Source organism: Colossoma macropomum, unplaced genomic scaffold (assembly GCF_904425465.1).
Source record: "Colossoma macropomum unplaced genomic scaffold, Colossoma_macropomum, whole genome shotgun sequence".
NCBI lineage: Eukaryota > Metazoa > Chordata > Actinopteri > Characiformes > Serrasalmidae > Colossoma > Colossoma macropomum.
In genome coordinates this window covers 8,327,074-8,354,729 of record NW_023494796.1, presented here as the reverse complement: position 1 = coordinate 8,354,729, position 27,656 = coordinate 8,327,074, and the positions used below count along the sequence as shown (strand labels likewise).

Below are 27,656 nucleotides of genomic sequence, written 5' to 3'. Positions count from 1 at the left end.
TGACGCATCAAGTGGGAAATTCAAAATCTGTCTGGTTTTATTGTGGTTTGACTGCTGATGGTGGTGTTGTCGAAGTGAAAACACCGTTACAGTTTTTCCACTTTAAAGACGGAGGATAAGCAGTTTTAAACTCGACGCTGAGCCGGTTTTAGTCACGGAGACGGGCGGTGAGTAGAAACGCGGTGGGGTCGCTTTAGAAAGACGGTTCGGGTAACGGCTCGTTTGATCGACCCTGAAGGTGTCGTCACTGCCTCAACTGTTAGTTATTAACCCAAACTTAGGTGACTGCTGAGTATTAAAACCTTAAAGACATTTTTTATTATATTCATGTCGAAGTCGGCTTCTTATTCTCCAGTTTCTTGCTGGAATTCTCCCGGTCCACCTTAAATGGAGAAGCAGTTACAGTCGGGCGCCTCACTGCTTTATACAAACGGTCTGAACTGTTTCGCTTAACTTACCACTTTAAATCATGTAAATTGTGGCTCGACTGATGAATGTTTCGAGGCTGATATAGTTAATTTTGTGTTTGTTTTATATTTTGAATTTATGCTCTATTTTATTTGAACGGTGCTTTACTGTCTGACATGATTCAGTTGTCAGTCAACTGAATTGTCAGATAAGATGGTCACATTTCTTAAAGGGCTTTTATTATAGAAAACTGATTTTGCTTCTTTTTTCTTTAAATAAAAGTGTTTGATGTAGTATGTAAGCACTATTAAAGTTTCCAAGCGTACCATTCACTACCCAGTCCATACAGCCCATATATGGAAACTAGTCTGATAAAGCAGCCTGTGTTGAATTAGTTTATGTGATGTCACAAAAACCCAGTGCCTTTACTGATGCTGCGTTAAAGTGGGTCTGGAAACTAAGAAATACCAGTTTTCCTATTTGTAAATTGTGCTTGAACAGTCGACAAAGTTGTATTTGCAAGTGGAAAACTGGGGATTCTAGATGATGCATAAGTTTATGAGATGTGATCTATAATGTGACCTTTCACCTGGTGAAAAATGGTAAACTTGGTGGTGTTTTGGGAAAAAAAAACCCTGATGCACTTCCATGCGATCCATGTGCTTTTTAATATAACAAAGAAAAAGCACTATGTTTTCTCCTGGCCTCCTTGCTTTCTGGCTTGGAGTATCTTATAACCAGCACCCAAACAGAGTAGAGTTGTATGTACTAGTTAATACTGCTGGTACATACAACTTTCCAATGAGCCCCTAATGCAGCAATAGATCCCACTCATCAGCCTCCAGCAGTTTAGCCCTGCCCTTTAAAGCTATGAGGGGTGTTTCTGTCTGGACTGCTTTTTGAACAGGGCACAATGCAGGGCAGCCAGTCAGAACACAGATCATCTAAATACGAGTCAAAGATGCAGTAACACAAACAGCTTGTTTTATTCTAGGGGGTAAAGAGAGGTTGGAAAATGTCTATGGGAAATGAATTATGGCTACTTTTGGAACATGTACCCTCACAAATGTTAAGATTAAGTGACCCTTATTAGTCCCACAACGGGGAAATTTCACCTCCACATTTGACCCATCCGTGCAGTGAAACACCACATACACGCTAGTGAATGCACACACACTAGGGGGCAGTGAGCACACTTGCCCAGGGCGGTGGGCAGCCCTATCCGCAGCGCCCAGCAGTCAGGGGTTGGGTGCCTTGCTCATGGGCCCGTTAGTCATGTTCTGTCGGCTCAGGGGATCGAACCAGCAACCTTCTGGTCACAGCACTGGTTCCCTAACCTCTAGCCCAAGACTGACCCATAATACTTCATACTGTTAATACTTAAGACTTCAGAGGGAAAAATAAAATACAAGAACTCAAAGAGTAGAAAAGCAAAAATATAATACCTGTATTGTAGCACTTGGATCAGGGCTACGCAGAATTCTTTGGTTTTCCTTCAGTTTGTATCATAGATTTTTTAAAAAAAAACATATTGGTGTTATTTTAACTACGATGATGTTTTGTGTTCAAATTGTTACTGAGGTTTTGCCCAATCAGGAGGCTGTGAGTTTGAATCCCACAACCAAAGAAAGGAAAAAATGCTAAAGTATTGGCACTTTACTGCTGATAAAGCTGCAGGTTTTAGGTGTTGGCCGATATCATAGTTTATGAGTCGGGCTTTAGTGTAAATAATGCATGCCTGAGCATCTACTCAGAAGTCTTGTGTGTTGCAGGTGTGAGCTGTTTGTGAACATGCCTGTGGACAACACCTCCGAGCTCCTCAAGTACTATGAGGTTTATGAGACCATTGGGTCAGGTAAGTCCCCCCCGCCCCGTCATGTTTTGTGTATGTGAGAGAAAGAGAATGAATGAGTGTTTTGACATGAACCTGCTTGTCCACGTTAACCCCACAGGTGGTTTTGCTAAAGTCAAACTAGGCAGACACATTCTGACAGGAGAGAAAGTGGCCATCAAGATAATGGAGAAGAAAGACCTTGGGGTGAGTTGGAGCTTCTGTACTATTCCTCTTTACTATCGTTAAGGAACTAACCTCACTGTAAAATACCGGGGGGCAATATGGCAAAAACGTAACATCTCAATACCTGAAGACATTTTTATGATGCACAATACACGTCACGATTAGGGCCCAACCAATATGAAGGTTTTGGGGTAGGTACAGATATTAAGGCCAGATACCTGATAATATTGGTCAGTATGGTTTTGTAGATGTTAATGTTGTAATCCAGTTGTTGTAAACAGTGCTTTACTGTCAAAGGTTGTCAGTTCTCAGTTGTCACACTGGTTAAACTCAAATAATCAGAAACTCACAGTCTTCATATAAATATATCTAGAATTATTTGCGGTTTTGTTAAACAGCAGTGACTCATATTGGGTTCCCCAATGGCACAAGTGGGAGATTGCAATCGTTTCTGTGACCAAAAAAGTTTCTAATATTGGCAAATTATCGCCAATATTTTTGCCAGTTCCTATAAAACTGGAAGTCGTCACAATCAATTGATGTTATTGGACAACTGACATGTCATTCTGGCTCTAATCACAAGTTTCAAAATGTAATTTTCTTGAGTTTTATAAAGTTGGAAAAGTTGGAACATTTTTTAAAACACTAAGTGCAGTGTTTTTTTTGTTTTTTTTAATAAGTGTTTAAACAGAAATAAGGCACTGAAGAAGGAACAGAAAAAACACAATTATTAAAAAAAAATAGATGTTGTTTAATAGTTCTGTCTCTCAGTGGTTGTTGCTTTACACCACTCCAGCAGACGCTTGGCATTGCGCATAGTGATCTTGAGCTTATATGCAGCTGCTTTGTCATGGAAACCCATTTTCATAAGCTCACAATGCACAGCTCTTGTGCTAATATTGCTTCAAGGGCCGTTTAAAGCTCTGTAGTGATTGATACAACAGAGGATTGGTGATTTTTATGCTCTGTGCTTTGTGAGTTTGCATGGTCTGCTGCTTTGTGGCTGAGCTGTTGTTGTTCCTAAATGCTTCTATTTCACAATAATGGCAATAAATACACCTGGCTGAAACACTCGAACTCTATATTTAGGAGTGTCCACATACCTTTGGCCATATAGTGTTTGTGTTGTATTTTCCAGTCCTACTGTAAAATAATTTATAAAACTGCATTGATACCTTTTTCACACTATATTAAGCCTCATTCAAAGCTAAGAAGGATATTGGTTTTAGTAGCAGTTCACAAACCCTTTTTTCTCTTAGTGGGAGACAGTAATGGTACTTTTGAATGTTTTAAGATCAGTCAGTGTTGTAAAGTGATCACTGTTACGACTCTGTAGGATGACCTGCCTCGTGTGAAGACGGAGATTGAAGCCATGAAGAACCTCAGCCATCAGCATGTGTGTCGCCTTTACCATGTCATTGAGACGACCAGCAAGATATACATGGTGCTTGAGGTACGTGCCTGTATTGACTTGGTCAGTTAGTTGTCATGTGGTTAAGTGTTATTACTTGTATAGTGCAGTACAGGCTGCTCAGCCACAGCCCTGTCCATCCTGTCTATAATGCTTGTGTACACCTTTAGATCTGTCCTGAACCTTTCCCAGTGACCTGTATTGGAGCTAATCAAGGCTTTTTTATTAGATGATATTGGTTGTATTATGTCTGATACAGTTCTGATTCTTTAGCCCTCTGTACTTGATTTACATCACTGTCATACATGTGATTTCAAAGGACGTTATCCTGCAACAAGCATAAATGTCTGCATTGTGTAACTATTCTAAAGTGATAAATGTGGCATTGGTATTTAACTGTCCACTTTTTGAAAGGGAAAATGGGGTCATACAAAAATCCAAACATTTGTATTTGTAAGGCCACCAGACTTGATTAAGGCTGGGCTGGTTATTTCCTGTGCTGACAGTTACAGTACTGTGCCAGTGTCTTGTTTAAAGCTACTTCTTGGCAGTAAATGTGTTTTATTCCAGTAAAAACAGTCTGTAACATTTGAATAAATACAAATACACATACAGTAAAAAGTAATAAGAATTTATATTCTTCTGAAAAGTAATTAGTATGTTGGTTAGAAGAGCACAAGTTTGGTTCCTACTTCTTGCCGCATTCTAGCCATTGTATGGATTAGTTTAATTCCATTAGTTGCACAACTGATTACGTTTATATTTAAAGAAAGATTGATAAACCTAGGTATTGAATAGTAATTATAAATACTGGACTTCCTCAAAGAGAGATTTGGAAATGGTTGAACTAACGTACTTGCATGGCATTTGCCGTTCCCCCCGGACAGTCACTTCCTGGGTAAGTTTCCAGTTATTTCCAAGTGCAGACTTCTCACTTTTTGAATAAGTAGTTTGTATCGTCAGATAATGTTTTGGCTAATGCGCGTATCTCCACAACGAGGAGGGCTTTTTACACTTGCGGCTCAACCAGCAAACCAATTTGCTCTGTTGTTAAAGTTTTGAAATGAACCATTCACTCCCCAGTGCGTACAGTCCGTATAGGAAAACTAAGATGCAAAGTCAGCCTGTTTAAAAATCATTGTTTTTATGTCACAAAAACCTATTAATTTGCATATACCTGCCTATTCAGCCTACAGCAGTCAAGCCCTGACCATTTACACTGGAGTTACAAGGAGCTTTTCAGCCCAAGCTGCTTTTAACGAGACACAATACAGGGCTGCCAATCAAAACAGAGCTCATTTACATATACCAGTCTTAAAGGCGCAATAACTAAAAAGATTGCTTTATTCAGTGTGATAAAGAGAGGTGGGAAAATGGTGATGTGAAAATGAATTATCACTCTTTTTGGTTCATAAAACACCATAAGTAGAATATGGGTTCTTTAAAATGTGGGACTTTCTCTGCACACAGACGTTGTGTTGAGTGTTTCAAGCTCTCATTTTTCTACCAGTCCACTGTCTCCTCCTCCTTCATAATGTCTCTGCATGAAATAACAATGTATTGTTTATTTCTTTATTTGTATGTTAACATTATTTTCTTATATGAACAAATGCTGAATGTCTAGCTAATTCATTTTACATACCCTTTTTTCAGTTTTGCACTTTTGGACACTACTGTACATTTCTCTTTCTCTTTCTCTCTCTCTTTCAGTATTGTCCTGGAGGAGAGCTGTTTGATTATATTGTAGCCAAAGATCGGCTATCTGAGGAGGAGACTCGAGTGTTCTTCCGTCAGATCGTTTCAGCTTTGGCCTACGTCCACAGCCAGGGATACGCCCACCGTGACCTCAAGCCGGTATGTCAGCCAGATCTCCATATTGGAGCTTACTGCATTTTGAGCCTTTTCTTTCGAAGAATGTTCTTTTTCTTAGATGTAATGTTTGTGTGTATTTATATTATTCTTAGGAAAACTTGCTGATTGATGAAGATCACAACCTGAAGTTGATTGATTTTGGCCTCTGTGCCAAACCAAAGGTTTGTTTTCATCTTTAGGCTTTGGTGCGCATGTGGCGATGTGTGTCAGAATTGTTTGAAAAGTGCTGTTCACTCTCCAGTCCGTACAGGCCTCACAAAAACCAACGTGTTTACAATGCATTGTTCGGTAAACAGTTAAGGTTAGCTGCTTAACTAGGTGTCTTGTTTTTTTGTTTTTTTTTGTGGGGGTAACTTTGAGTGACGTTTTAAGTGACAATTTGTTGACTCTGTTTAGCATTTTCAGAAATTCTCATTCTCTTGTTTTCTTTTGACTGGCGTTCCTGAGATTTGCAAATTCATGGGGATAAAGTTCACATAGGTGAATTCAAAATTTAACACTAGTGGAAACAAATAAATTTTTCTTTCCCATTCAATTAAATATTGGCTTTTACCAGGCGGATTTTACTCGCATTCAGTGTGACTGTGGCTCAAGACATAGTACAGGGCATCCAATCAGAACAGAGCTCATAGACATATCATTTTTAAACTCACAACCTGTTTAATTCTAAGGGATAAACAGATATTGGAAAATGATTATAAAATGAATGTTATTTAGTACATTAAACCACAGAAATGTTATAAGTTGACCTCAGGGAAAAGAATATAAAGTAAGAGTGCACTATGTAGGACTTCCTTAATAACTGTATATTTAGGCTGTGGCTCTTTCACATTCGTTTTCTAACTTCCTTTACAGCAAGTGAAGTCTATTTTTTATTGGATTTAAATCAGGAAACTTTCTTCTTGAGATTAACCTTTCCTCTAAAAAAGTGCAATGAGCACAAAAATGCAGTTGTTACGTAATGAAAGCACACATGCCCACAATGAGGTGCTCTGTTCAGACTTCATGCCGCATTTGTATCTTTAATCAGAGATGCTCAAATGTACCACAGGCATAGATCATCTGTCTTTATGACTGCAGTGGCCTGGCAGAAATACATACTAGTACTGGTTAATGAAAACATTCTGTTGGATTATTGAGAGATTTGGCTTGTGAACATGCTATGTTGTGCTGTAGGGCGGTTTGGGTTATGAGCTGATGACCTGCTGTGGAAGCCCAGCCTACGCAGCTCCAGAACTCATCCAGGGCAAGTCATATATTGGTTCTGAGGTAAGAATACATGTGTTTCTCTAGGCCTGGGCGATGGGGTGATGTAATTGGATATTGTTGATAATTGACGAGTAACTCAGTAGTGATGCCCAGATGGCGATAATCGCTGTTTTGGGACAAAGTTACTGTTGAACAGTTAGTACATATTTTGGGAAGTTTCTTTAAGAAGTGTGTAGTCAGTTATCTTTTGTTTACGAGAGAGAGAGCAAGAGAGGGATTGATTTGTTAAGGAATTACCAGTTAGTTTTCTCTGCTACGCACTGTGATGCTGGTTCTTCACTCTGTACTTATTTTACATTACATTATGCTTATCTTATAGATAATTATGTGTCAGGCTTCAGTCCTCACAGGCCAAAACACTGCAGACTGCAGCACACTGCCTCATTAATTGATTCAGCTCAGCAAATAGCAAGGCCTTCGTTAGCTGAATTCAGAGCGGTAGATTAGGGTAAACGCTAATCTCTGCAGCACTTCGGCCTGGAAGGTCCCCAGTTTGACATTCCTGCCCTAAGGTTACATGGTGATTATTTTTTAATATTGAAGCCCCGTGGCAACGAGAAACTTAACTTGTGACCTCATTATATAAGTTTGTGGCCTGAATATATTAGTTTGTGGCCTCACCTTATTAAACAGTAAACACTTTAGATGTCTCTTTAGATGCTCTGTATTATATAGAAAAAGAGTAAATTATGTGCTTTGGAACCTGCTGCAGTAAATCAACCAAGCTAAAGTGACGGGCAGCAGCTAGCTTTAGCATAGCTAACAATATAACTGATAATTGCTACATTTTCACTAGAAAAAGTTTTTACCAGATCCTCTGTGCCATTATGGATCGAGCACTCCAACCTGGAACCTCTTCAGATTGTGAATATTTGTAAAAGGGGCCAAAAACATTGTGTAGTTTACACCCAGCTTAACCTGACCTTTATTTCTCTTGTTTACTCTGTGTCTGTGTGTTTCAGGCAGATGTTTGGAGTATGGGTGTGCTGCTGTTTGCTCTTCTGTGTGGCTACCTCCCATTTGATGATGATAACTGTATGGTCCTCTACAGAAAAATCACAGTAGGTTTTAGTCTCCACCTGAGCTGATTTGTACTTTGTAATTTGAATTAGTTTTAAAAAGGGAACCGATTTTTCAAAATATCTGCATAATTCAGTGGTTGAGATGTCAACAAAGTCATTTAGAGTGGTTTGACATGAAATGCTCCATTCTAGAGAAAAGTACTGAGTCTGATATCTGCTGCAAAAATATAGCCATTTAATTTACTGTCCAAAAACACAAGTGAACCTACATGTGCTTTCTGAGTCTTTAGATGTGATATTGATGGTGGTAAAATCTGGAAAAGTAAGATTTGATTAGGGTCTATTTTGCCTCACAATGGGCTGCATGTACCTCTCGACCATGAATGGATTACAAAAAATATACTTTTTAGGCCAAAACATTCTCAAGCCTTACTTAAATCAATGTCTCAGGCATCAGTCAGCTTTTTTGAAAGCCGTTTCTTGTGCTAACATTCTGTTAAGGAGCTTTTAGAGCAGATGTCTGGTTCCTGTCACCATCACTCTGAACAGTTCTGGCTCAGCAAGTTTCTCAAGAACAAAGCATTTTTCATCTGACCACTCTGAACGACTTTGTGTACATTTCAGTGATTGAATTATATAAACATTTAGAAACAAACAGTACAATCCCCCTTTAAGTTCAATGCGATTGCTTTGCTTTGTGTTTCTTCAGAAAGGCCATTATGACAGCCCCCGCTGGCTGTCTCCTGGTAGCATACTGCTCCTAAACCAAATGATGCAGGTATGTAGTATGAGAATGTAAGAGTGAGCTTAATCATTTACACTGATCTCTGTGCTGTACTGCTTTTTCTCTTCTGAGGAAAGTCCAACTGTAGTTCCCATGTTTGTCCTGTAGGTGGAACCAAAGAGGCGTTTGACGGTGAGGCAGCTGCTGGCCCATCCGTGGGTGATGAAGGGCTACAGCAGCCCTGTGGAGTGGCACAGCACGCGCCCGGTAACACAGCTACATTCTGTATACTAGTGTTATAACAGGATGTACGTTAATTAATTTTAATATTCATGCGTCCTTGATAGTTAATGAACTACAGGGAAGAAAAAAAATAAAGACTTGGGTCCATATCAACATATCAGAACTGATCTTCTCACTGCAGTTAAACCTCACTCCAGTCAGTAATGCACGTTTTGTGTTTGACATAAGTAATGTAGGGAAATAAAGGATTGACATATTGAATGTGCAGCGTAAGCACATAACAGACTTAATACAGACTTTTTATACAGATTTATACAGATTTTTATGCAAATACGGACCTTTTTCTCAGTGTTATAATTGCTTTAATCTCCTTAATGCTCTTACTGGAAGGCATTCAGTGCAATATTTAACATGTAGTATTATTATTATTATTATTATTATTATTTTTAAATCAGTAAACATTTATTCAGTAGAAATTGCTGATGGAGAAACAGTTTTATTTTTTATTATATTGAATAATTATTCATTTTTCATCATCAGGAAAAAAGCCTCAGTAACCTAATATAATATTAATTTTTTCAGCATTTAGTGTGTGCACACTTTATCTTTATTACAGCTTCCATTCTTGTCAGGAAACCCTTTTAGGAAATCTTCAGGAATATTTTTCCACACCTCCAAAGTTCAGTCTTCAGAGGCCGGTTTTGTTTTCTGCTTCTCACAATCCAAGTAATCCCAAACACATTCGGTGATGTTGTGATGTGGACTGAGGTGTGGAGTGGACAGCTCACTGTTTTGTTCATTGTTTGATTTTGCAGGTTTACATTTTTTTTTTTTCTTTTCTGTAAAGCTGCTTTGAGACAACCCCAGTTGTAAAAAGCGCTATAAAAATAAATGTTGATGTTGTTTGCTTGGTTAAACAGAAACACCTGTGGATGTTTTCAGATCTGAAATAAGACTGGAGCTTGATTTTCTCCTCTCTCTCAGAGATGAAAGCTTTAAGTGCTGTTTATCTGACTGGGGCAGTTTTGGTGGTCTACCAGGTCTTGTATGTTTTTTTTAGGGGGCCCATTTTTGTCCTGTAGTTTTTTAGGATGTTTTGGAAACTCTTGTTATCTAATTTCTAATCTTCTCAGAAAAATCTACTGAGAAATGAATAATGGCTGTTTTGGCTGGAATAAATGAAGGGTGGTCTCTGACTTCTGCACTGTGCTGTACATACCATTTTGGTTTTTACACAGATTATCAGTTTGAAAATCCTGAGCCTGTTTTTATGACATTGACATAATTTATGTAATTATGACATTTTGATCTAATTTACTGGCAGGAGTAAAAGGACCATACCTGAAATTCCTTGTATCGTTTTATTACAGCCAAAATTACAAACACTATAAACACTTGGAACATTAAAAAAGAGCAGAATCGCTCAGGGTTACTGTTTGAAAGACTTTGCGAAGCAGCAAACCAAACCCAGAAGTAAATATACACACAGAGTAGTGTCTGTGGTTATTGGGAGTAGGTGTCAGTACTCAGGAGAGGACGGGGTCATGACAGTAATTACTCATTAATGTTGAATTCATTCACAGTTGTGTCCTCCTCCATTGTTCCCAGAGTTCTTCAGGCTTTCATAAAGCTTCAGTTTTTCATGTGCGGTATTGATTTAGTAAAAGAGCCCAATAGTGATCTCTGCGTCACTCTGCTGAATCAGTGGGAGCGTCATCGCAGGAGCCCTTTATTGATTGTTGCTGACCTTTCATACATTTTTCATTGATTGTGTCTGTAACCCATTCGCTCAAATGTGGCGTATGCTATTAAACATGAATGAGGTTTAGTACATGGGGGCCGTTTGCAACCTCCACACATTTGCAGTCCAAAAATTACTGGTAGACTGGAGTTATCAGACTAGATTTTGAGGAAAGGTTTGAGTTTGGGCAGTGGAATCCATCCACGTGAGGGCATTGCTGCGATTGAAAGAAGTATATGTAGCGTAGACATATTTAGGAGTCAGTAGTAGGACTCTGTCGATTAATCACTTCAGCATTTATTATTATTATTATTATTACAAAAATCATTGATTTAAAATGTGCCTTCACAGTGAATCAGCAGTGATTAGCTGGCAGTTTTTGTGATGCCAGTGTATATTTACATTTTTGCTCGGTAAGCAGAAACAGAGCCCATATACAGATAAACCCATTTACAGTACTGTGCAAAGGTCAGAGACCACCCTTTAATTCCAGTCAAAACAGCCATCAAGTACGAGTGATTAATTTTTCAGGAGATATTTCTGGAGATTAGATATAAGATAATCCACTTGCATAATGGAGTAAATAAATAAAAAAACAGGTATATCATAAACTGGAGTTTAAAAAATGGTTAAAAGCTACAGAGAAGATGAGACTCCTAACATCCTCCTGCAAGACCTGGTAGATCCTCAAAACTGTCCCCATCAGATAAACAGCACTTAAAGCTTTCATCTTTGAGACAGAGAAGAAAATCAAGCTCCACTCTGAATTCAGATCTGAAAACATCCACAGGTGTTTCTGTCCATCCCTCCACTGTGAGAAGACGACTCAGCACTGTGAGTCTGAAAGGATGTGTAGCTAAAATAAATGAAGAAGTAGTAATTGGGCAAATCAAACAAAGAAGCTACTGGTGTTCTCAGAACAGTGGACTGACCACCCCAGAGTCCAGACCTCAACATCACTGAACGTGTTTGGGATTACTCGGAACATGAGAAGCAGAAAATGCAACCAACTTCTAAGACTGAACTTTGGAGATGTGGAAAAACATTCCTGCAGATTGTGATAAAGGCAAAGTGTAGACATACTAAATACTGAAAAATGTGATATTATATTTAGTTAATAAGTCATCTGTGTAATGTTCTTTTAAATATTGCTTGGTCTCACTTCTGCAAAGTACTGCATATACAGTTTTTTCACCACATAGTGTCTTTAAATATACTTTTAATCGAGCCTTTTTATAACCTTCATAGTTTATCTTTTTCCTGTATATTGGAATCTTTGAATGACCGTATATAGTTCTTCATTGTTCAGTTGTGTCCATTTTTATTGTTTGACCTTTTTAAAAAACAGGTTTCTTGATAAAGCGTCAGAATAATCAGTAGATTGCTACATGCGTGTAATATGTATGTAAAGTCGTTGTAGATAAATGACCTTAATGCTGCTTTAGACCTGTGGATCTGTACTTATGTGTCTGTCTGTGTCAGTTGGGTCACATAGATGAAGACTGTATCACTGAGATGGCTGTGGCGTTCAAACAGTCCAAACAGAGAACCATCCAGCTGGTGTCAGAGGTAAGATCAGACACAGGTCGCAAACATACAGTGCCTCCAGAAGGTCCCTTTGAGTTTTTTATGTCTTCCAACAGGTACACATCCAGTGTAATAAAGGCATATAATGTAGACATAAGGGCTGAAAGATTAACCGTTTTATATCAGAGTCGCATGTTTTTTTTTTTTGGTTGTAGCTTATTCTACACTATCAACAGTGTTGTCTGAACAAATTTTGAGTGGGGACATCTAACCCAATAACATAGAGCTTATAATCTACCTTTAGGCCAATAAGAAGTAACCAAAAGTGACATCACAACCGCAACTGGTAGTCTGGTGCACTACATTCAGTGTTCAAGCTTCAAGCCAGATGAACTGGATTTGCTGGTGTTCTTGGCCAAAAAAAATAGACCTTATTTTGTAGAAAATTACAGCAATTTAAATTGCATTCACAATATTGGTAAGAAAAATCTTGATGTTTTCTTCTAATCGTTCAGCCCTGCTACGAACTGAATACTGAAAATTGTGGTTTTATATTTAGTTGTTAAAGAGTCTTCAGAGTTATTTTCTTTTTAAATATGTTTGGTCTCACTTTTGCGAAGTCCTGTATATACAAACTCCAGGCTTGCCTTTGTTAGCTGTTCTCAGAAGTGGCTACCTTCTGGTCACTCTCCCATAGAGGCCAGATCTGTGAAGAGCAGATGATATTGCGGATGCTGGCACAGGTTCTTCTGTTTTAGCTAGTGAGCTGTTCACTTCAGTTGTTGTGGCTGGACACACAGTTTCCCTACCATTCCAAATAAGTTTGGACACTGTATTAAATGTGTGGTGATAAAAATTTTAATTTGCTTTTAGGAAATTCTTCCCAACCACAGTTGAAATTTAACGATGGAAATTGTTTAACCACAACCATCCTTTTACTTACTGTAGTTTTCTTGTAAATGTTAATTGATGGGAAGTTGTTAATGTGTTTGAGCCGGTCAGCTGTTGTGTGGTAAGGCCTTATTTATTTCTAACTAGACTAAATCCATATGTGTTTGATTTCTTCACTATTAGTCAGAGAACAGAAAATAGGAACAGCTTCTATGTAACTGTGCACCTCATTTTTCCCTGCCTTCAAAACTGGTCTCCCAGATATTTATGGACCACTAGATGGCAGTAAAGCATTACTAACCAGATCATGCTTAAGAACTCTCTTTATCCCACCATTCTCCTTTTTTCTGCCATGGACAGTTCCGTTTAATAGTAACTGGTTCAATCAAGAGTTCAGCGATTGGGCATTAGGGTTAAAATGGTCATTTTTCTGTATATTTTTAATACATTTTTTATGTAGTTCATTAAAAGGTCTTTTTTCACAGAGATGTAATTTATGTCTTACCTGGTTCAAGAGATTAATTCTAGTCTTTGTGTGCGTTTAGTGGAAGTATGACCACACCACAGCTACGTATCTGTTATTGCTGGCTAAGAAGCAACGTGGCAGGCCAGTCCGGCTCAGAGTGGAGATGCCAGCACAAGACCTTGCCTGCTCCCCTCTGCAAGAAATGCAGGTAAGATTACCTTAATTTACACGATATACCGGATTAAATGTTTACATAGCATGTAAAGAACAGCTTTAGACAAATGATTATCATCTACAGAGTCATTGCACTAAATATATATATATAGCGCGGTGTATATAATAATATAATCTTGATCAAAATTCACTTAGGACGTACTATATCTGAGTGTTACAGAGCTTTACCCTATAGTAGGGTTGGGCGATATGACACGACAAGAGCATTATGACTGATTTGGGTACATAAACTCACATAAGTGGAAAAATAAAACACAGGGAAAATGAAGGATACAGGCTGTTTATTTTGTTAAGATGTTACAAAATGACAAAGACTGGATTTGTATTTAAAAGCTAGATGTCTCTACATTTTGATTGGTTATGTTGTACTGCATTGCTGTTTCTATTCATTGAAATACCAGCACAGCTGTCACAGCTGCCTGAAAAGTGATTCTCTGTATTGAATATTTTGCTGTTCAGTGATTTGAGGTGTGTGTGTGTGTGTGTGTGTTTTCTCACAGTTGAAGAAGAGTCTGCATTTTAATGAGGATGATGACGATGACTATGATAATGATGATGGTGCGCACCGGGGCTCCATGGTTTTCCCTGCTGATTGCTATGACGACGACAACGCATGGATCCCCCTAACGCCCAAAAACACGCAGACTGCACACACTCCACGCACAGTAAGTACGATCTCAACACACACATGCCCAAAAACTCCTCTCTCTCGTGCTGTGTTAGTTAACTGTCTTTCACCAGTGTGTTTTATCTGTCGTTATTCACGATGTGACTAAAAAATGTACAATACATTATTCACTGATAAACAGTTACTTCATCACTGTCTGTGAGACTTTGTAGTCATGGCTGAAGAACAATAACTAGTGCTCCACTTTTGGTGTGTGTGTGTGTGTGTGTGTGTGTGTGTGTGTGTGTAGTTCCAGTTTGATGCTGCAGGGTGGACATTTCACTCTTTCAGTAGAGAACAATAAAACTGCACTTGTACCGAAAGTTCAGTGTGTACAGTAACAGTTGTCCCTGTCCTCTTATAGTAAGTGATTCCTTGCAACACTAAGCGAAGAAAGCTGCCAGACTTTCTGCCAATAGTCAGAATTCTGGCTTCCAAAACCCAAAATGTGAGGCAGATAGAGATAGAGAAAGATTTTTGTTATTTTTTTTATTGTATTGATAACCAACTATCATTAGTTGACAGTGTGCATATTTTCTTAAAACAGTTGCCATAAGGTGATTGATTGTCAAAGAGAGATTTGGTAAAATGTATCATATTCTGGAGATTTCAGTGGAGAAGACGAGCTCTGAATGGATTCTCTACGTCTCGTGGCTAACTTTCAATAGTCTAAGCCAGGGGTGTCCAGTCTTATCTGCGGGTGTGGCTGCAGCTTTTCACTCAAAGCAGATCACCTGATGATATATTTGAAGACTAAGACCAACGGATTAAACAAGTAGAATCAGGCGTGCTCCAGTTTGTTTGAAGTGAAAACCTGCAGCTACACTGGCACTTTGTGGATAATGCTGGATACTCCTGGTCTAAGCAAAACTAAGCTAGATAGGCTCATTAAAATCACACATTTACACTGGTTTTGAGTTTGTTCGGCACTTAACTCACTTGAGCTAATGAAATTTTATGTTTCACTTCATCAGTGTCATCGCTTTGGTTCCAGAAGCCAATGAGAAATACTTCTTTGTCAATCCTCATTTTCAAACCGCCTAATCCTGCAGACCGCAGAGGGAAGAACGAAGCTTCTGGTGCCACCTAAGGGCCTGTATAAAGAGAACCTTTGAAGACCATGCCAAAACATCTACACTGTTTCTTGAAAAAATCGTGTGTGGTCTCTAGGTTTTTTCAGAGCTGTTTTGTTTCAAGAGATTTCACATTTTGATGTGCTCAAATTTAAAGAAATATATTTAACAATATTTTTCATTTTCTTGTGTTTCATTTATTTAATTAAACATGTGTAATACTGCATCCCAGAGATGTATAAATGATCCCTACATATCTGGTTTAGGTTCTATAGAATTGCGGAACTTACATAGTGCAGTCAGAAATGGATACACTGTGAGCTTAAATACGGTAAAATGGCTTGGCGCTCTAAGGGTTAAGTTATTATACAGAGAGTTCCAGTCCTTAAATCTGTTTGGCTGAGCTGTGTTCTGAGCAGTTGTAAAATACTTCATATATGCACACCAAAGTGCTCATGCAGGAACTGAATTCTGTATTAATGCACCAAGATATTAAAAAGTATTGCTTATACGAACCATGGAACGTAGGACTGGCAGGTGAGGCCAGGCATCAGCGTATATGTGAAGCAGTCAGCCCAAAAACATATTAAACATTAAACTCAGGGGCTAAACCTATACGGTCATTATTACACGGCCCAAAACTAGAAAGTTGACAAAATGACTGGAACATATAATGATGAGCTACTGAATCTTCTGTGCTCTGAAGTTGTTTACCACTCATCACTTGACCAAGTTAAAGCATACAGCGTAGATGCCATGACCGGCACTAGCTCAGGAAGTGGTCCTGACCACCACTGTTTAAGCTGCACGTTTCATTTTATTAGATCTCTCAAGTAGAATTACCTGTGGTGCCCTCATGCATTCATTCCTCAGTTTGAGTGATAAACCTGTCTATTCAAAAAGGAACTGGTGTTTATTGGAAATAAAATAAACTTATATTCTTTAACTGGTATCACTGGTTGAGCAGGTGTTTGTTTGTTGATTAACAGTATATCAGTTAATCAGTTACATCCCTAGTTTTAACCTGTCTTACACTCACTTCATCTTGCAAGTGAATACTGCTTCATATTGCATGGACTTGCAAAACAAATAGCCTAAAATGATTGGTTATTGGTATTGTTGTTAATTATCAGTTGCTATCATCGACCTAGAAAATTCCATATTGGTGCATCCCTAATTTTATTCCTCTGTTTTTTTTTTTCAGAAACCCCCCTGTCAGTCATCTGAAAAGAGGCAGGGCGAGGTAGGCCAGTCCCCTGTCATTGACCAAAGGAAGCCACGCCCACGGAACACAGAGAAACGTGAGCGCACCAGAGAGAATAAAGAGAATTTAGCGGCGCCCAGTCGAGACGGGAGCGGGTTTGCTCTGCCAGCTCCTGTAACTCCAGTGTCCAGCAGGAAAGGACGGCCAAACAAAACAGCTCAGTCTACACCCGTTAACAACAACGTCATACATACAGCTGAAACACAGAAAGGTGAGATCACTCAGAACGAGAACTGTGAGCTCAACTCTCCAAACTGTCTGCACACCAACAGCAAAGAAATTATGCCTCTCTCTCTCTCTCTCTCTCTCTCTCTCTCTCTTCGCTCACTCACTCACTCACTCACTCACTCACTCAACAAGAACAGATTTCAATTAAGAGACAAGTCAGTTTAAATCATCAAATATCAGGAACAGCAATTTAGGAGTAGAGGAGAATGAAATGAAACCTTTTTCCTCCCTTTTTCTCACCAAATGAAGCAAACACTCTTTAATCCTTCTCTCTTTTCTTTCTCTTTCTCTTCATTTCCCTTTTTCTCTTTATTTACCTTCTTCTCTTTCACTCTCTCACTTTATTCTCTTTTTTTTCTTTTCTTCTAAATCATTTTAACTGTCTCGCACTTCTCTAACTGATTTTCCGAGCGCCTCATTGACACTCTGTACTGGTCACAACACCGTTGACTCTGTTTTCGTTCACTCACGCGGTCTTCAGCCTCCCTCCACTGTAATCTCATTTAGCCGAAGAGTGGTCTTTTCTAAATTTACCTCATTGTGTTGCATGTCATAATTATCGTTATGATCTCGAGGTGCTCTGGAGTTTTCCAATTATGAGAGGAGGAAGAAAAGCTGCAAAATGAAAAATCACACAACAAAAGCAATTAGGTTGTTTTATCAGCAGGAGTGGTAATACGAAATGACTGGTTATTAATACAGTGGGAGATATCGGCTCTCTTGAGATGCTACGTTTTTATTCATTTTCTCTCTCTCTCTCACTCACTAATGTGCCTATAACTTGAACATATTTAACTGCCTCCTTTTAAATGTACGCACCTGCTATCTAATTTGATTACGTTCATGGGTAATAGCCGGCAATTCACATTGTCAGTCACTGGTCATTCTTCCACACTAGAAGAGACACACTAGATGAGTGATTAGTTGGCAGCCTGCATGATGATAGTGCGTATTTTAAATTGTCCCTCTTCTACACACCCATTCAAATGCATTTTTGCCAAATAATATTTTTCGATATTTTTATAGAGACGCCCTGAAATTTGCAGCTGAAAGTGAAAATACGCCAGAAAACAATTAAATAGGACAACAAAGTGCGAAAATAGGAATACTTTTCAAATGATTTGAGTGAAAATAATGAAAATAAAACAAATAGAGATTATTAACCCAATTCATTTCTTTGCTCTTCTGCATTAGTCAGTATAGGTATGTTCAAACAGTTGAAGTGGGTGGCTATGTGGAACTATTTCACTGTTTCTACAAGGAACATTAGACAGGTGATTTTATAATGTGTGTGTGTGTGTGTGTATGTATATGTATATATATATATATATATATACACACACACACACACCGATCAGGCACATCATAATGACCACCTCCTTGTTTCTATGCTCATCCATTTTATCAGCTCCACTTACTATATAGGTGCACTTTGTAGTTCTACAGTTACAGACTGTAGTCCATCTGTTTCTCTGCATACTTTGTTAGCCCCCTTTTACCCTGTTTTTCAGTGGTCAGGGCCCCCATGGGGTCTGCTCCACAGGGCAGACTTCATATATATATATGAAGATTTTCTAAGGCCATCTTTTTCCATTAAGTATTTTTCATTATGTAGAAGGATATAGTTTTATCGTTTGTCCCTTTTTAAAAATCTCTAACTTGACAATAAATTGCAAAATCAACCGTGGATTTTCGATACATGATTTCTAACAACTAAAGGTGACTTCAGGATATTGGTGTCAATGTAATCAGCAAGATCGGCTGTCGGAGGAAAAAAAGAATGAATCTGATTCAGTCATGTAACAAATCTACTCCGAAATATCACTCGCAGTGCATGAGGAGATGTCAGTGAAAATACTTTCACTTGAAAGTGAAATACTTCAGTTAAAAATTGCTTAATTTATAGTGTAGAAAAAAACGATCGCTGTTGACTGATACTAATGGTTTGATATTGGTCTCTGGAATGTCACTATATGTATGGTAATCAAATTTTTTTTTAATATGGGGGTTGCTGTAAATTCAATACAGTTTCATGTAATAAAATGCATAATAGTGGGAGTGGTTTCTATAGTTCTACTTAACACAATCCATGATCTTCCCCTAAAACTGATAATCACAAAAATAAATAAATAAATAATTCTGCCCACTGCACAGGTCTTGAAACTGGGGGGAACATGGTTTGGATAGCCTACCTTGGATGATTAATTACCTACCCTGTTTGAAATGGTGAGGTTTCTCAGTCGAGTACAGTAATGATAGGTTAAAAGTAGTAGACCAAACGGTGATAACATTGCTTAACATGAGGGTCAAGCAATGTTACCTGTGTTAATACTACAAATATGCTCATTTGTGAAGACATCACCCAAATATGTCCGTTACTGGAGTGAGGAGAAAATATGAAGCTGAAATTAGTTTGTTATTCAAATTTTCATTCCACATTAAATGGTGTAGCATGTGACATCACATGTTACTGCTGCTCCATGTAAGGTGGAATGGAAACTTTTGATACAAAGCTCATGAATAGGTAGTGAACTTCAGCCTCGTGAAGAAAACACAGGTCTCAGCCGCTAAGTGCTGACTCTGAACAGGAGAAACAGATAACTCACTCTGTAGGGGTGTTAATACCGACCTCTGTTTGGTCGTAGTGTCCCCCTCTATTGAGTCGCCTTTTTCGGTCCTAGAGTCCCCCTCTATTCTGTCATCTCTTCAGTCGTGGAGTCCCTCTCTATTCAGTCGCCTTTTCCTGGAGACTAGAGTCCCCCTCTATTCGGTCGGCTCTTCAGTCGTAGAGCCCCCCTCTATTGAGTCACCTTTGCAGTCCTAGAGTCCCCCTCTATTCGGTCGGCTCTTCAGTCGTAGAGTCCCCCTCTATTGAGTCACCTTTGCAGTCGTAGAGTCGCCCTCTATTGAGTCACCTTTGCAGTCGTAGAGTCCCCCTCTATTGAGTCACCTTTGCAGTCCTAGAGTCCCCCTCTATTCGGTCGGCTCTTCAGTCGTAGAGTCCCCCTCTATTGAGTCACCTTTGCAGTCCTAGAGTCCTTCTCTATTCGGTCGGCTCTTCTGTCGTGGAGTCCCCCTCTACTGAGTCGCCTTTCTAGTCCTAGAGTCCCCCTCTATTCTGCTGGCTCTTCAGTCGTAGAGCCCCCCTCTATTGAGTTGCCTTTTCAGTCCGAGAGTCCCCCTCTATTCTGTCGTCTCTTCAGTCCTAAAGCCCCCATCTGTTCAGCTGTACAGTCCCCCTCTGGTCGTCTCTTTGGTCATAGATTGCCCTCTCTGTTTGTTCATAGAGTCCCCCTCTATTCGGTCATAGGTTACGCAGTTTTCTGGGAATAGATTGAGCCTCAGAAAATCTCCTCTCTCCTTCATTTCAGGCAGAAGGTAGAAAACGGACCCTCAGAAAAACAAGATCAGATTGTAAATGAACTGGTAATGCTCAGTTCACTTACTTAAGGGTTCTTAAGTAAAGAAAATTATTCTCTATAGAACCAGGAACACTCAAAGAACCCTTTGCTTGAATAAGGGTTCTTTGCATCATTAAATGGTTCTTCAGACTGATGGAGAATGTGTTGTAGATGGTTTTATATAAAAGCCTTTTGGAAAAGGGTTCCACTATTGTTACAAGCCTAAGAACACTTTTGATACTATAATGAACCTTTTTTGCTAAGAGTGTAGATATTACACTTTTGTTTATATTATTTTTATTTATGTCTTTTAAATGAATTTGTGCTAATTATTCTCTTAAACAATGTTGTCGTTTAAATACAGCAGTGGAAATTACAAGAAAAAAAAGTCTTGAAATTGACAGTTTTTTTTTTTAGCATTTCTGTTCTAATTCTGTATCAAAAGTATCGTATTGTGGCGCAGCAACAACAATACGTATCGTGTCATAAAATCTGCACATTGTTACACATCTTTTATTCTCTGAAATAATGATGGACAGACATTCAGATTTGTTTTGAGTTATGCAAACTTTTTTTTTATTTAATTTCACAGAAGAGACAGAGATTCAATTTGGAAAGTTGAGTGTAAAGTGACGCTCATGAGGTCCGATGGCGAGTGGAACTGAGTGTGAGTGAGCGTCTGGGGATTTCTCTCCGCTCTATTTCCCAACATTCGCTGTGTCCACCTCGTTACTGTCACACACTCCCTCCTCTCACACTGAAACAGACAGGAACCCACCAGGGAGCGTGTGTGTGTGTGTCTGTGTGAGGGAGTGTGTGAGAGAGAGACAAATCCCGAGGTGCGCACTGACAGGTGTATATGTCACTTTTCCCACTGCTGGCTGTTGCGTGTAGCATGTAGTGACACATGTTTGTCCTCTGTGTGTGTGTGTGTGTGTGTGTGTGTGTGTGTGCGCGCGTGTGTGTGTGCAGAATCGTCCCACAGGAGGGCAGCGGAGCAGCAGCAGAGTGGTCAGCAGGGAGGAGTGGAGATCCTGGTCTTGAGTCCAGAGAGAAGGTACACTCAGAGAAAGAGTGATGGATAAAGATGAAACCATGAAAGAAAACTGTTGAGTAATTGGCAGCGAATGTAAAACAGGCTGGTGAAAGTGAAAAAAGTGAAGTCGAAGTGTATTTCAGTACTGTGCAGAAGTCGGAGACCACCTTTTATTTAAATCGTAGTCAAAGCAGAAAACATTTATAACGGAAAATGACACAAAGGTATGAAAGGCCAAAAGGGCAATGGAGAGATTTATGCTGTTATCATGACCACAGATGTTATCGTGGTAGAACTATTTTCATGTCCTGATAATGATATAATAATTTGAGACTTGGCCCCAATCCCATTTCTTCTGTTTACCCCTACCCCTTTGTTTTCGAGTTTCAAGGGGTAGTGGTTGAAATCTTGCCATAAATAAATAAAAACAAAAACACTGCTTCATTAACAGGCTACTAGCAGTGCTCTGTAGGCGACCCAGCCCATCTGCAGTGATAGCAGAGGAGGGTAAAGTTGAGCGACCTCACTGCTGGGCTTTGGTTACATTTAGGGCATCATATGAGGAGGGGGGGCAATTATTTATTATTGCCCACCACTGATTCTTCGGTGATACGAAGCTGAAGTCAGCTATTCACCAGCTTCGTATCACTGAAATAGTCCAGCAGAATGTAACTGCTGCACCATTTAAGGTGGAACGGGAAAGTTAGCTAGATAGCTACCGATACATTAGCATGCTATTCGCAATTTTTTTTATGCTTTTTACAAAGAAAACGACCATAATACATTGAAACGACATTAAACTAAGATAATACGATGGTTATCGTCATTTTTTAACAGACAAAATTCTCACATTTGTGGGTTTCTGTGGTCTCTTGTTCATCTTGCCGTCTCATAAAACTCTGTTTGGAGTCTCTGGAAAAATCTCCGTTTGGAGGGCCATGTAGCCCTAACACTTCGCCCTACCCCTCCATCTCAACAAAAATTGGGACACCCTACCCCTAGACGTGAACGCGCAAAACAGAGGGCTAAGCGCTAAGTGGTAGGGGCGAGGGGTGAAATGGGATTGGGCCTTAGAGTAAACGGCATTCATTTTGCTGTGATAACGACACAAATAACACGAGATCTTGAGAAAACAAATGAAAACCAATTAAAATAACATGCTAATCCACTTTTTTTACGTTTTTTCTCAGTGTCACCCTTTGCCTTTATTAGAGTTTTTTTCAGTTTTTCAAAGAAATCTGCAGAGATATTTTTCTGCATATCCAAAGTTCAGTCTTAGAAATTGGTTGCGTTTTCTGCTTCTAACAATTCAATTAAAAAAGTGGATTATCTTTATGTCTAACCTGCTCAGAAATCTCTTCTGAAAGTGAATAATGTGTACTTCACTGACTGGGAATTACAAGAATAAATAGTCTCTGACTTTTGCACTGTGCTGTGCTTAAGCAAGAGACTGACCTGTTCATGCTGGAGAAACTGCAGTGCAGCTTGTTTAGAGTCACTACACTGAGTTGCGGAGTTTTCAGTGTAAAGTGCTCCACTGCTGAGCTGGACTGTGTTGTCATTAATCAAATCTGTGCCACCTGGAAAAAGCAACAGATTCAAATTTTTCTATACTAACATGACACATTAAAACTACAGTTGATCTGTCTAAACAGTATCACACTTCACACAGGCAGAGGTTTAGGTGCCCCTGGCCAAATGATATGTTTTGTTGATTTAAGTGAAAATAAGTGAGCACACCCTCTACACAGAACACACTTCTGTGTGTTTTAATGCACAATTACTGTGTATATTCAGAAACAAAATAAAACATTAAATGTGACCTGTGCACATTATGGCACATTTAATGTTTTTTTTATTTTATTTTTTTTATCACTCAATATGTTAAACAGATGAATAGAAATTGTGCAGTAACTTTTGCAGAAAAATGCCATGTTTAAGTTTGTTCTCTGTAAAGGATGTGTTCATTTATTTTCACTCAAAAAAAAAAAATCAACAAAACATAATTCGAGTATTTTGGGGTGTTCAAGCTTTTGCATATGACTGTACATTCAAAGTAATATTTTTTTTTAATTAATAGCACAGAATAAATTTAGAAATTTTGACAAAGTTGTGTGCTGCAGCTGCCAATTAGGATGAATGGTCATGATTCCCAGACATCCTGAAAAACCTGGAAATTTGGAGACTAATTTTCCAGTCACAGAAAACTCCAAGAAAATAAACATTGATTAAATGTCCTGGGAATATTAATGAGATCCTGGAAAAGTGTGAAGTTTGACCATTAAACCACAGAGGAAGCACATTTCCAGCTGCTGGTGCCCATTTTGGGAATTGGAGTTTGGAATTCTACAGTGTTGCCTGTGGATACAGGAATAGTTTGTGTGAATGTGTCGGTATGTCTCTGAGTCAGTACTGACTTAGAGGGTGTATTGTTGACTTAATTTTTGTGCACCATTTTAACTTGAGCTGTTGGTGACAGCAGCTGTTGCGTATGTAAGTCGTGGAATTAATCCTGGAAAATGTTTTCCTAAAAACAATGGGAACACTGATGGTACTAAACCTGGTGATTAATGATGAATCAGGTGTTTCTGAGCAGGGACGGTATCAGACTGTGTCCTGTAGGACTAAGAGAATTAGTGTTTAGTGTGCAGCACGGGTATTTGTCACAATGCAGCACAAGTCTTCGCGATTACATTTCCCATGTTCCTCAGGTCACGCTCTCTGGACATGGCGGGTTGCCAGCTTGACAGCGGGCAGAAGCGTAAAGCAGGGAAAGTGTTTGGCAGTCTGGAGAGAGGCCTGGACAAAGTCATCACCATGCTGACCCCGAGCAAGAAGAGAGGCCTGCGGGACGGCCCGCGCAGGATAAAGGTTTGATTTCAGCACTTTCCTAGATTACGTCTGCTTTTCCTGTGCGCACATTTTAGCTTTGTCGCTAATCCCTCACAGCGTCTTTGCCTGCGATGCATGCTTGCCATGTTTGGCCTAAAATTAAATGTACACAGTTTCTCTTTACCACAGAGAGTTAGTCCACTGTTTTAGCTGTGCAGTGTACTTTTGTCCATTTATATAGATAACAGTATTACAGTGTCTGAAACCACATAAGAACATCTATTTGAGATTACATAACAACTTGACATGGTTTGAGGTGTGTCTGATGATTAGCAAGATGCTAATTGGTGGGTACTTATTAGTCACATTAGCCTCTTTGCTCCAGTCCATGCAACAGACATGTTTTAGCTGCTTCACTACATCAGTGCGAAGAAGACGGTCGTGTATATTTGATTTTTTGCCAGTCTTTTATTGTAAGTCTTGCTTGTTGCTTTATTTTGTTCATAACTTTTTCTTTTTCTTCTTATTTTTCTTCTTCTTCTCAGTGTTGTTGTTGTTATTGTTATTGTTATTATTATTATTATTATTATTATTATTATTATTGATCCTTCTCATTTATTAATTTATTTTATTACTCACTGACTTACTAGTTTCTCGTTTTCTTTCTCAGTCCTGCCATTTTTCTGTCTGACGTTTTATGAAACTCTGTATTTGTCTGTATGTGAATGTCTTTTGAAACACTTGCGGTAAACCTGCAGCTCTTAATAGCATATTAAGGAAGTGCACAGTTGGTTTTGAGGACTGCCTAAATCGTGACCTAATAACACATGCATAAGCTTTGAATAACGCCTTTATAAAGCAATACTTGAAAATGTATGAACTTGTGCTGTAATCGTGATACGGCAGAAAATGTGTTGAGGTAAATGACATTGTGACAAAGTTAACACATCATCAACAAGTAACAAACTTAAATGTAGAGTGTTTCTTCAACCTTTAGTGCACAATTTCTATTTATTCACATTTAACATGTTGGGAAAAATATAAGTTAAATATATAATGTGCCATAACTTTTGCACAGGCCATATTTTATTAATTGTTTTTCCTGTATGTTAAATTGAGCAAATAAACAGTAATTGTGCATTAAGGTGTGCAGAAGTGAGCTCTCTGTAGAGGATATGGTAACTTATTTTTACTTAAATCAGCAAAGCATGTAGTTTGACCAGGTGTACAGCCTTTGTATCTGATTGTATATTCTCGTATTAAATGTCTGTGTAAAATATTAGTATTGTATTTCTTCTTGAGTACAAAGTATAAAATTACTTGCTTTTAAACGTACTTAATTATAAAAAATAAAGGAAGCCATAAAAGTGCTTTCAGTTGTTAAAGTAATTATAAATAATAAATTGTTATTATATTATTTTGCTGAACAGTTTCTATTGAGGAGACTTGTGTGATTGCAGACATGAATGTGCTATTTAAATGTTAAAGTGTTGCTTTATAAATACATTTTTCAGTGCTTATGCATGTGTTACAAATTCCCAATGTAGGCAGGTTTAAAATAAAGTGTTACCAACAGGACTTTTAATGTCTTGAAAGTTTTTATGAAGGTCTTTATTGTACTTAAAATGTTTGGGTCCTTTTGGACATTGTGCCATATGGACGATGTTTTAATTAGTAAATTATTTGCCATAATAATAAGGCATTCACTTCAACAATTACAGAAAAATTCAAACTCAAACTGAGTCTGTTGGCAGTAGGTGATTCTTAATGTGATGCCTTTTTACTCATTTGAGTGAAATCCTGATTCAAAACATTCAGCATGGATCTTCATCTGGACTGTTTTTGGAAAGCCTGAAATCTTAATTCTGTATTAAAGTGACTGTATGAAATAATTCAGGCACAGTACAACGTGACGTTGACCAGCCAGACTAACGCAGACCAGGTGCTGAACCAGATCCTCAGCGTCTTACCAGAGAAGAATGTGGACTTTGTTCAGAAAGGGTGAGTACAGTTTTGTCTGTTTGCGTACACTTACACCATTTCTCACACCTGTCTTGGGCCGAAGTTACACTACACAGCGTTTACCCTGATTCTTAGTTGCACTGAGTCTTCGCTGGTTGGCTCTAGTCTGCAGATTTAGGGGCAGTCTGGGTCGACAGAATTAAGTAGCGTGCAAGAGGCCCAGATTGATTTGATTAATCCATACATCCCTCCATCCATCCCTCCATACATACATCCATCCATTCTTCCAGCTTGAGTTTTGGGCCAACAAACAAATAAAACAAATAAAAAAAACAAACATCCAGAATAACATAGGAACCAACTGTCAACACCTTTGCAACCACCTGGAATACCATGGTAACTGCCCAGCGTTCCCCCATCAACCATTCTGGAGCACCATAGGAAACAGCTAGCAGCATCAAAGAATCGTTAGTACCATAACTGCCTAGCAATCCCCTTACAGCCTCCTGCAACAGCATAGCAACTGTCTAGCAACATGAAAGAATTGCTATATCAGAGAATTGCGTGATAAATCTGTTTTATAAAGAAAATGCACATTTTTAGTTAAAATCTAATCATTTAGCTTTGATAATCCAATAAGTTCATTCACAGTTGTTCTCCTGGTTTCATGCTGCGCTTGTACTCTGTAATGTACGCACTGCTAATCTGGGACAGTTGAATTATCCTTCAGGGCTCAATACGGTTTATCCTCTGGTTTCTTTTGAGAACAGACATGGATGAGGCTTTTTACTGCAGTTCAGGAACGTTTTCTCTGTTTTCTTTCTGATTCTCTCTTAGCTACACGCTGAAGTGTCGTACGCAGTCAGACTTTGGGAAGGTGACGATGCAGTTTGAGCTGGAGGTGTGTATGCTGCAGAAGCCCGAGGTGGTGGGCATCCGACGACAGAGACTGAAAGGAGACGCCTGGGTGTATAAACACCTCGTGGAAGACATCCTGTCTACAAGCAGCATCTGACCTCACCTGATCTGACCGTCTACGTAGTCAGCTCCTGTGTTTGACTCATTGTCCAGCGTCCAGCGAGCTCCAGGCTTGAATGTCATTTTTCACTGGCATTCAGTTTTGGATGCAGACTTTGGTCGTCCACTGATTCACATTGGAGTGTCTTCTTTCTCACAGTCTTTCTGTTTCAGATGTTATCTCTTCATTAGTGTGTATTGTTTTACATCAGTTAGACGAGTAATGGAAGTGTATTATCTGTTCTGTCCATAGATATGAATTGCACACTTTTTCTTTATATGGATTCCAGTTCATGTAAATATGAAAAGCATCACAATGCAACGCCTTTTAAACATCAACATACTTTTTAT

General features: G+C 38.8%; 1 protein-coding gene across 1 annotated transcript; it reads left to right on the top strand.

Annotated features, from left to right (window-relative positions):
- On the top strand, positions 1 to 27,656 carry melk (maternal embryonic leucine zipper kinase). The gene is made up of 18 exons (XM_036583459.1): positions 1 to 167; positions 2,181 to 2,263; positions 2,361 to 2,446; positions 3,762 to 3,878; positions 5,547 to 5,690; positions 5,801 to 5,869; positions 6,885 to 6,977; positions 7,940 to 8,038; positions 8,709 to 8,777; positions 8,892 to 8,990; positions 12,190 to 12,276; positions 13,671 to 13,799; positions 14,326 to 14,490; positions 16,770 to 17,040; positions 21,431 to 21,515; positions 24,206 to 24,365; positions 26,224 to 26,327; positions 27,126 to 27,656. Exons 2-18 carry the CDS (start codon positions 2,200 to 2,202, stop codon positions 27,301 to 27,303), a joined length of 2,019 nt encoding a protein of 672 aa, XP_036439352.1. The 5' UTR covers positions 1 to 167; positions 2,181 to 2,199; the 3' UTR covers positions 27,304 to 27,656.

Excerpts from the sequence above, each read along its gene's own strand:
- melk (XM_036583459.1), top strand. The coding sequence starts at position 2,200 with ATGCCTGTGGACAACACCTCCGAGCTCCTCAAGTACTATGAGGTTTAT. Across the intron at positions 2,447-3,761 it reads TGGAGAAGAAAGACCTTGGG|GATGACCTGCCTCGTGTGAA; the intron begins GTGAGTTGGAGC and ends ACGACTCTGTAG. Across the intron at positions 6,978-7,939 it reads AGTCATATATTGGTTCTGAG|GCAGATGTTTGGAGTATGGG; the intron begins GTAAGAATACAT and ends TGTGTGTTTCAG.